The 10,989-nt window shown below is 42.4% G+C and overlaps 1 protein-coding gene across 1 annotated transcript in view; it reads right to left on the reverse strand.

Annotated features, from left to right (window-relative positions):
• ITGBL1 (integrin subunit beta like 1) overlaps positions 1–9,541 on the reverse strand; it is a 152,319-nt gene extending 142,778 nt beyond the window's left edge. Inside the window, exons 1-2 of the mRNA XM_075742948.1 lie at positions 9,343–9,541; positions 7,818–8,029 (exon numbers count right to left, since the gene is read on the reverse strand). Of these exons, the coding sequence (XP_075599063.1) occupies positions 7,818–8,029; positions 9,343–9,440 (310 nt within the window). The 5' untranslated portion in view covers positions 9,441–9,541. The remainder of the gene's footprint in view (positions 1–7,817; positions 8,030–9,342) is intronic.
• Positions 9,542–10,989: the final 1,448 nt, after the last annotated feature.

Genomic DNA, 10,989 nt, shown 5'->3' on the forward strand with positions numbered 1-10,989 from the left:
TTAAAAGTCAGAGGAATTGCTCCCAGGACAAGTCAAAAACTGTATAGGTGTACAACTGAAAAGACAAAGAAAATCCCTCAACTAATTTTTTTTTTTTTTTTAGGGCACATACTCACCAGGACATATAGACATAGAAATGTATTGGATTATGTAAGTTTACCTCTTGTTTACAGACAAATGCCATTCATTTTTCATCTCTGAAAGAAGCGCCTGTATCTTCACCTGCTGAAAAGCCATTTAAACCATATACCAGGTCTACTTGTATCCAAGAATTTCTGAAAGGGGAAGGACAGACAAGAAATGAGCCCGGGTGTTTCAGGAAGTGGAGAGGGAGAGAGTTTTCTTAAGAAGAGGGGCTTCTGGCTTCTGAGACTCAATCAACTCACATCATTGAGTTTAGCAAATATCCAGATACTTTCTGCAAAACATAGTTGAAAACATCTGGAGTGAGGAAACAGGGCATGAAGAAACCTGCGTTACATGACAACAAACTTCTTTGCCACACGTGTTCCCCACATTTCAGACAAATGAATGGACTAAGGTAAATGATTAACATTTATATATTCCTTTAAATATGTTACCAAGTTTGTAAACTAAGCCATTTCAAATGTCAGGAAGCAAACATTTCCCTCCTGTCATCGAAGCATAAGTCCAATGGAGAAAACCATAATGAATACAAAATTAAAAGATGTATCATGATGCAGATGCACAGGACTTCTCAATAGAGGTAGAGAGTCAGATTTAGCATCTCTTAACTGTCAGCCACGCAACTTCAAGTTTTAAATAACTTTAATACAACCGTTTAATTATATATGAAATTACATGCAAACCAGGAAAAATACTTAAAAAGAGCTATTTTTGCACTCAGTAGTCTCTCACTGGATCACGAAAGCTAACATCCCCAATACTTAAAATCACTGGCATCACCTGGTTTGAAAGACCGAAGCGGAGCTGCTGGAAGCAAAGGACTGGAAAAAGCATGACTGAGGAAGGTCGACTGCGGCAGTCTGTGTGGGGCACAGGAGGATTCTCCCACAGCCCACTCGTGCCTCTCCCCATCCCCAGCACTGACCCCAGGAACACAATACTGTGACCAGGTGCTCCAGACACAACATCTGCTGCTCCGTGCTGCTGCCAAGGCAAGAGCATTTGGCTGTAACGTTTTCCAAATCACAAAGTTATTACTTGGTTCACTGCTGCCAGTGTTAGAGTTGGCATTCCCAGTCACTCTCCCCATGAAATGCCCCAGATATGCCTTCACTCTTTAAGCCACTGGCAAGAAAATGCCCCAGATTATATCACAGTTGCCACTCAGCTGGACAGGCAGAAGGGCAAAGCAGGTCTTAGGATCATTAAGATCAATTGCTGTTTCAAGAAAGGGGACAGCTGCAACTACAGTTAAACTCTCTTGAATGTTTATTCCTCTTCACATGAGAATCTGATCATGTAACTGCTTGAGCTGGTGTTCCAGCCCACTCCCTATGTACCAATTCACAAACCCCTATCTGCAAATAAAGACTCACTCCATCACTAGGAATGGAAGCTTTAAAATGGCCTTTTAATATATTGTTTAAAAGAAGAAATTTTTTTCATTACATACTCAGACTTGGAACAGAGGAGTGGAGGAAAACATTTGTCACCGGTTCTGGGTATGTGTCTTTTCAATCCAGAATTATTGCTATGAGAAGTGGTTTGGGCCAAAACAATCCTCTCTTTCTAGGGAAAAGCAAAAAACCTCAAAGAAACCACCTCAAAAAATCCTCCCAAACTGCAGGTCCTTCACCTTTGCCTTGTTCTTCATAGTCCTTCCAGCTCCAAAGGAAATTTGACTCCGGCAATACAACTGTGGTACACCACAAAGTTACGTGGCCTCCCTCCACCACCAGTTTAACTCCAGTTAAAACACTGACAAATTCCAGTACCACATATATGCTTTAGGGGTCTTTCTTTGCATGGAAGCCAAGCACCAGTCCTTTTTAGGCACAAATTGCCCTTTTTCCTGGGACAGCACTAGCAATGTGATCTTTCCTCCTAAAAAAGTTCATAGAAACTTTTTAAATCAGTGCCACGTTCTTTATCAGGACAAACTACCTGGGAACACCTACACTGAAAGGTCGACAGTCCAGTGGCAGAAGTGATGCATGGTTTGAAGCCCTTTACAGCACCAGCTATCAACAATAAAACTTTACATAAGCATAGAAAACCTTACCAAGCCAGTCACTTTGTCTGACAAAGGCTGTCATAAGAACACTTACTGAAATCCATCCACTGATGAAGCAGGTAACATTAATACACTCTTCTGTAACATTAAGTACACCGTCTATTTTCTATAATCCATATCTTTTCTATATTAATGATAATGAAACACAAACATTTATAAAAGAACTCGGTCTGTGAAGGCCTTTCTGTCATAAAGGGCATGCTTTCAAATAAATAAATAAAAAGACTTTAGTTCATTATCAGTCCGTGACTGATACAAATTCAAATCCACTTCAGAACACTTACTTGCATTGTCAAAACTTGCACAAAGGCTTGCTTTTTCTCTGCAAGAGATAAGCTTGTCACTCCAGTCTAAGAAAGGGCAAAAGGTAAAGGAGATGCTGCTCCCCCCCCTGCTTTGCTGTTGGTGATGGCCTGAGGGGCTGCATACCAGCTCTGCCCGGTGCTGCAAAAAGCCTGTCCTTCCACATACCCAGTGTACTCACCTTTTTTTTTTTTTTTAAACTACCACGTACTTTCTGAAGTAATATCTGCAGATACAGGTGCTCAGAATGAGGGCTAGCCATTCAGCCACAAATGGTTTTATAAGATACTTTTGAAATGCTTCCCTTCCTGCAATCTCCCTCGCAGCACCTCTCTCTGAGCTTCCTCCTCGCCACTGCTATGAACGTACACATTGCATGTGGAACTACAGCAGCTGTACATGTAGCACACGCTGCTTGAGTTTACCTAGATCAGGTACCAACATCATAAAGCTGAGAATAATACAGGCTTTAGCTTGTGCTTTGTAAACCTCCCGTCACCTCGTGCACTTAGCAAGGCAACAAGCCTGCAATGAGGTCCGTGCTACCACAATTTCACTTCTGCTAGAATCTGGGTGATCTGTTTTGAGATGAATATGTGTGCTATTACTACACCTACAAACCCCTGCTCCAGGAAGAAAGGCGACTTAAGCCAAGTTCTGAAATCCAGACCAAAGCAAAGCAGGTCAGAGAAGAACTGCAACTTCCATTTTCATCAGTAGCCTCCTGCCCTATTTTGAACTTGGCCTTTTTAGGAGGCTGCGTCTCCAGCGACCACATGTGCTACAGCTGAACCTTCGCAAACATGGCCTCTGACAGAGAAGAGGCTTACACCTGTTCTCAAAATCCAGGGCTTTGAATTTCATTTCGGATCAAATGGCAATCAATGCAGGTCACAGACTGGCTTTTCTTCACGCTTTTAGCAAGAAATACTGCTCAATGAAAAATCAGCATGTCAGACCTCCCTTCAGTACGAATACAAAGGTACAGTTGTTAGAGCATTCCCAACTGAACTAAGATAGCTCTGCCTAAAAACACTATTCAGCTTTTGTGCAAAGAGCAGTCCTCAGCTCAAAATGTTCTCCAAATTCCACTCTCAATTTCCCAGCTCTCTCCAACTGTTATATAGGGCCATTTATCCAATAAACTCACACGGATGCATAACTACATATTACATCAATACTTTAATTTGTATTTATCTTGTATTTCTACATCCTCTCCTTGTCACTTCTGTTCTCTGCATAGTTTAAAGCCTTACAGAGTGGGAAATAATGACACTGATATCTTTCTGTCCTTCACATTTCTGCCCTTCACATAACTATGATAACACTTCTGGCTGTGAAAACCTACGACTAAAATTGCCATTATGTTGCTGAACTAGTCTTTAAATAGGTACAGCACTTACAGCAACTACAGCTTTGGAGAAAGACACAAAAAAATCTTTCACTGGCCTGAACAGCAGCAACAGAAGTTCCCCAGCAACTGCTTATGGCAGTGGTAAATCACGCAGTGCCACTATTATTCAGTAGGTGTAAAAGGCATTTTAGTTTGGAAGAAAAATTGTTTATAAAATCTTAGTAAGTATGGAAAAGGAAAGACAATGAATATAGTTCTGAGCAAAGAGGAACCTTCTTCATATATCGCTCTCTATGCTGTCACCAAATCATATATGCCCTTTGATCTCATCAACTACGAGCAGTGCAATCATACTGTCTCATGTCCCAGCTGACAATTTCCATGGTCCATTCTCTAGGAACATCTAGAGTGTTCCCACTCCAGTTGGCCATGGAAGTCTACACTTAGTTTACTTTTTCTATTTTCATTAATCACAAACACAGCAAAAAAAGATTAACTAAAAAATAATTCACTAAAATTGATTTTCCTCTATACCACAAAATGACAGAAAAATAGATATCAAGCAGCGATGTGATAGGAATTAGTGCCGCATTCCATTTTCCTTTGCACACAACACAGGCTCCGCTTACGCTAAGAAAGCCTGAGGCAATATGAAACTGTCTGAGATCAGAACTACTATTTGCAACTAAACAGCCAGAAATATATTGTCTGCCCTGAATGAAGCATAAATCCTTTGGGGGTTTGATTCAGTGTTTTGCAGTCTTCTTTCTCTTAGTGCATCGCCTTGAAGACCAGCAAAAAAAAAAATGACAAAATAAAGATGTCACCAACATTGCAAAGAGAATTATAGTATTGGGAGTCTTCTTTCCTCTACACCCCGTGATACAGCAGGCAGACAAAAAGGCCACTGAGGAGGACAGGGGACTCCGTGACTCACCCTGCAGCACTTCATTTCTCTCTTGTTTCTGTCTCCGTGAGAGATCGCCTATTGCTTTATCAAGCTCAGTGGGATACAGGGTAAAAAAATGATCAGAATTCCCTGCAAAGCACCTGGAAACATCATGGAAGTGAACTACAGCAGAAAAGTCTCAAGGGAGAGTAAAAGGACAGAGGCATTTGTATCTGCTCTTCTTCATTACTCATGGCATAATCTCTTTTACATTGCTTTTACAAGGTGATAAGAAAAAGCAAATCATAAATAGATAGACATTGTTTCTGTCTTCAGACCTTCCCTCTTCAGAATATGGGCGTCTAATGACTGGTCCAGAAGGGGAATCCGACCCAGAAAGTGCCTTGAAGATAATGAGCTGCATATTGAGCAACGAAGCATTTTGTTTAGCTTGGGACAGGAGAGGGAAGTGAAGGTATGTCTGAACTGACTGGCAGGGAAACACAGGTGTCGTTGGTACAAGTGACTCAAACAACTCTGCCTATCCAACTCTGAATATCAACATCACTGGTGATTAGACATCAGTCACTTGAAAAAGGTATCATTCTGGCAGCTTGAAAAGTAGCTTGTTTGAAACAGCATTAATCTCAAATACCATGGCTCTCTAAAGGAATATGCGATTAGCGTCTGGAAGCTCTGCGTGTGGTATCGCTCAGCAGTTATTGTTCTTGTACTCATCAGGAGAGACCAGCAATGAAGTAGGACAGTAAATATCAAGTTAAAAATAGGAAAAAGAAAAACAAAAAAGGAAACCAGAATAGAACCGCAGTAAGACATTTTGGCTATTCACCTAAAGGAAATACAATTTCATCGTCAAGTGAAAAAATTTGCTCAAAAATGCAAAGAAAGGAAACTATGTCATACATGGGAAATCAGCTTGGTGGCATAACGCTAAGAAACATCAGAAGATGTGGTTTACTGAAGGGTCGCTGAGGGGGGAGCATGTTATTCGTACAACATAAGGACCAGTCTCCTGCCAGTTATACTAGACCTGACCCTGACCATCTTTTCTATTCTCCCCTCCTCCCATATACACATGACTTAAAGTTAAGTGACTAAAAACGTAATGGGAGGGGGAAATGAAGAGGCTGAAAGCAAGAGTTTCACCGCCCGGATCCAGACCCCACTTCCCAGTCCCGAAGGAGTTACTCGGGGCTGCTCTCCTGCAGTGCCGGGCAGCCCTGGTCTCCAACAAAGTCAGCTAGACTTTCAGCACTGTTGTCAAAAAAAACAAACCAAACAAGCAAAAACCCCAAGCCCTTCACAGCTGTTTCCCACCCCGTGACTTTGTACCGAATTTTTTACTACTTTTTTTTCCAGAAGAGTGAATTTTAATTATTTGACATCTCAGTGGTAATGTGGCTTCAATACTCCAGCTAGAAAAGGTGACAACTACAAAAAGTTGTTTTTATGAAAAACGTTTAATCACTTAACAGTCACATCTTTGAACTGCTGCATGAAGTGCTACACAAAAGCTCAAAAGCTAAATATTGTTAGAAATTGCTTGGTTTTGTTTATCCTGTCAGCACTCCTTTCCACCAAAGCACTGACAGAACTTGCAGCCACTGCTCATGACATTAACAGGAACATAATAGTTGAGCTTGCTGCAGAATATTAAAATTGGAGGAGCTTTCACTTTTACTTTATACAATTACTCCAGCAGCAATAGCAAGTACACTGAAATCACACCACCGATAAAAAAATTCACATTTGGGACAGCAAAGCACTGAATGGACCAGCAGATCCTTGATATTTCTTGTGTAAATGGACTTAACACTGCTGACTACAGTCTATAAATCAGTTTCTCCACAAAATTCTAGAGTCATAGGTGCCAAATACAAATATTTTTCTCATAATCCCATCCTTGATCTTTTCATGTTATTATTGGACTTCTTATTCTTAGCTACATTGTTGCTAAAATAAGTTGCTCTTTTTTTCCTACAAAATTTGCCAAACCCACTGCTGGAATGCATTTGTATTATCCTCTTACTAGGAGAATTCCTGTAACATTCCCATTGACCTAATTGCAGTTTTTGGCCTGAAAAGATGACACGTTTGTGTGAATCTGGTAAAGCTGTTGAAGCAGGGATACTAGAAATGAAGTACCCTCCTGGCCCCTTTCACCAAGCTCCAAGCTGAATCCCCTTAGGAATGTGATGGCATTTCTTCTCCCTGCTTTTTTCTAAAATCCTATTCTAAGCTGCTTAAAAAAAAAAAAAAAAAAAGTTCGAAATCTGACTAAAATAGCCCAGAAACTTAAGTAAAGACAGCTAGAAAGATGAAAGAGTGATAATGTTTAGATGCAAACCAAGCAACATGTTCCAACAACTGGCAGGGACTAAATCCTCTCCCAGCAATGTATGTTATTTCGTCTGTCATTAAAGAATAGAGTGTCAGTGGGGAAATCTCGGAAGCCACAATACAATTACATTGTTTTAAGTCTCTATTTGGAAAGCATTATCATTACGTGGAGAAAAAACAGAGTTTTCATATTTATACATCCTCAGTGTGGTACCTGTTACAGCAAATCTTTTTCCTCACAGCAGGAGATGACCAAAAAAATAAAATTACAGGACAAAATTGATTTTTCAGAGATCGTTTAAAGCCTTAGTATATACCACATGTCATCATTAGGCAAGCAGTTCAAATGCACCAATATTATATGAAAAACGTAAGCAATATTGTGCCCTGTATTAGATTCAAAACATAGTTTGCAGAGCCCCCAAAGCAACTCCTGCTTCTGCCCCTGCCGCAGATGAAGCTCGCTCTGGGGGAAGTCCCATTTTATGGCAGAGGCAGGGCCTTTGACTTGTGTCCTTTAATCTGGTGAAATCCTTGGATGTGCCCACAATCCCGTTTAGAGTCATGGTTCAGGGGTACATTTATAACCGTGTCTCTAATATATCAGTGTACTGTGTTCCCAACATATTTCCGGTTATAATATATAATCTTAATTTTCTAAGCTTCTGTCACTGTAGCAGCTTCCTTACCTGCGCAGATCTTCCCGTCATAGATCTCGCACATCCAGTCGTGGCACTCGCAGAGCGGACCATAGTATTTGCCGGACTCGGTCACTTGGCAGATGCAGACTCCACACTCGCATCTGCCCCGGTCACTGCACAGCTTTCCCCCCGGGACACGGCACCTGAGCTCCGACTCAGTCCGGGAGAGGCGGCACGAAGAAGGACTACCCAAACCGCTCCTGCGGAGGACAGCAAAAAGGACAAGCTGCGGTCAAAGCCAGGGGCTGCAGCTCAGACCTGATGAGAGCTTGGCTCATGGGAAACCACCCTCCTGCCATGGCTCCAGCCATCCCCTAGAATACTGTTTTTAATACTTTAGTTATAGTTGTAAACTATTGCTTGCCTCAAATCACGCAATTTTCTTCGCTTTCATCAGAAATCTTATTTCTACCTGCAGGAATGCTTACATTGTATTTTAATTACCTTGTTAAACTGCATCAGGCTCACCTTCTTTTTCATTATGCATATCTGGTATATATGCATATACATGTTTAGTTTGATTATCTATCATGAAACACTTTGATCTGAGTTACTCCAAAAGGTTTAGAAACATCTAAACATCAAGGCAGCATAACAGGAGTATATGATACCAAAAAGCAAACCTATGGTTGATAATAAATAATATATATGGATAATAAATAATAAATATGGTTGATAATAAAATACATTTGCCAAAGTAATCCTTCTGGTTGTCAGATACATAGGATCCATGCTTTCACCAGAAAAGGAAAACGAAGTAATCACTGCTTTCCATGCAATAGTGTAGTTTGTGGCAGTGGTTTTAGTATAAAGTCAGCAGAATCCGGATGCTAGATCTGAAGATTTGCAGCTCTGCCATGCAATCATACTGTGCACTGGAGCACACAGAGATCAGGACTTTGAGGACATACACAGGGAAAATCACATGTTGCCTCATCAAGAGCTTGATTGTAGGAAAACAGAACAAAGGACCGGCCAAGCCACAAACAGGTGTGCACAACGCTAGGGAATACTGAGGATTCAAGTTAGTAGTACCTGCACTTCTGGGACACTAGGTTTTGCGGGCTCTGGAGCAAGGGAGCTGCTGGCTCTAGGAGCGGGCAGGTGCTGGCCCTGGCGAAGGGAAGAGCAAAGGGCAGCGCGCCTCGCTGTGCCGCTGCACCAAAGAGCAGGAACACGCAGTATTTTTTGGTTAGGTGCCTGCTCCACGCAGGCAGCAGAATTTAGAGGTTTGGGTGTAAAGAGTCATCACTATCCAGCTCTTCCCCCTTCACTGCAATAAAGGTCTGCATCTCGGGCATGAAATACATCATTGCAAATAACCCCTGCAGTTTGCACACCACCTATTTAGGTTCCCAGTGACCCAGAGCAGTTCCCTCAGTGCCACTTATAAGCAGGCAGAAGAAGAGCTCGCAAACCACTCCACAGCTCCCTCCTCAACCCCATCCTCCACACTCCTGACACCTCATAAATCAGTCACAACCCCCCGGGGAGGCTTCAGAGCCGCACTTACCGCAGGGCCGGGGGACCGGCCGGTGGCGCAAGGTGACCGGCCGGCAGCGAGGTGACCAGCAGCAGCACCACCAGCCCCGGCAGCCCCTGGGCGTACATGGTGCGAGCTGCGCTACGCCGCACCTGGAGCGCTCCCACAGATGGACGGACGGATAGACGGCCGGACAGACCTGCTGGGCGTGCAGAGAGCTGTGAGCTGGACAAGCCCAGCTCCAGGGCTGCTCCCCCCGTGCTGCAGTGGCTCTGATTAGCTGCCTGGGAGCGGGATTTGGGCAGCGCTCTAGGAGGGAGGCTGGTGCCAAACCCCAAAGTTTACAGTCTAGGCAGGGAAGTAATTAGAAACAGTTGCAAAGCCAGATGGTTTATTTTGATGTTTTAAAAGTGGCCCGTTCACAGATGTGAACGAACTGTCTCATTCTCGAAGTGCAGGCACCATAAATATTTGAGGTATGTGTATCCTCCTGTCCTTTGATGGATGGCTGCTTGGGATAATCTGTGTAACCCGGTGGGGGAAACATGCATGGCGGTGGAGACAGGACCAGTGCTCCCCAGCTGCAGCATCCCTGCCTGGCTGCTGGAGCACTTCTCTCCCACCTGCCTCCCCAGGTCCCTCCCTCCCCTCCTTTCCCCAAAGTTACCCGCTCCTGGCATCGCGCTGTGCAACGCCACGGGCTGCCAACCTACACCAGCCTGAGTGACTGCAAATTAAAAAATATTATTAGTTAGCTGTTTCCTAATGCCTCATTAAAACACACAGTACAATACTTCATCACAGCAGTGGGAGATTTTGGAAGTGCTTTAAAACTAAGCTAAAATGAGGGACAGTCTTTCTAAATGAATAAAATTTGGCAGGAATAGCCACGTGCATTTCTTTATTCTAAGGAAAAGTTGCAACACTTTTTTGATCCCCTTGGTTCCTGGGAAATTGCTGATTGCCTGATACCTCCCTGGGATGGAAAGCACTTAAAGAAACAACCTTCCATCACAAAAGATGGTAGGATATAAGGTGTCCCAGTCTACACACACGCACACATGCATTTTTAAAGCAGGCAGCTGACAGAAGAAATTTTCACTGGTTCCAGAGCCTGTATTGGAGATTAAAGTTCTCAGTAGCTTTCTCAAAATGAACAACTCTTTGTTTTGTTTTCGTATTAAATATCTGGTATACCACACATTATACTGTTCTGGAAAACATTTTAAGATTTGGTTAAAAATCCTGTGACTCAGATGCTGCCTTTCCTAAAAGTGTAATTAGGTGTCTTTTACATTTTACATAGTGAACAAAAGGCTACAATTCACAGGATTCCTGCTAATATAATTAGGTCTGCTAGTGATCTTCCTGTAAAAAAATTAAAAAAAAAAATTAAAAAAAAAAATGCATAAAGCATTTGACTTTGCTCTGCTGGTTTTATAGATGCCAAAAGAACCTTTAAAGTCCAATTTGGGGCCTGTAAAATCCAGTTTTTAGTCAAATACCCATTCAATTGAAGTATAAACTTTCATTGAAACATAAAAGACATTGGACAAAATCTGTTCTAGCATATGTGTAAACATACATAGAAACATAGAATGGTTTGGGTTGGAAGGGACCTCAAAGATCATCTAGTTCCAACCCCCCTGCCATGGGCAGGGACCCCCTCCACTAGAC

The sequence above is a fragment of the Balearica regulorum genome, chromosome 1 (genome assembly GCF_011004875.1).
Source record: "Balearica regulorum gibbericeps isolate bBalReg1 chromosome 1, bBalReg1.pri, whole genome shotgun sequence".
Classification (NCBI taxonomy): Eukaryota; Metazoa; Chordata; class Aves; order Gruiformes; family Gruidae; genus Balearica; species Balearica regulorum.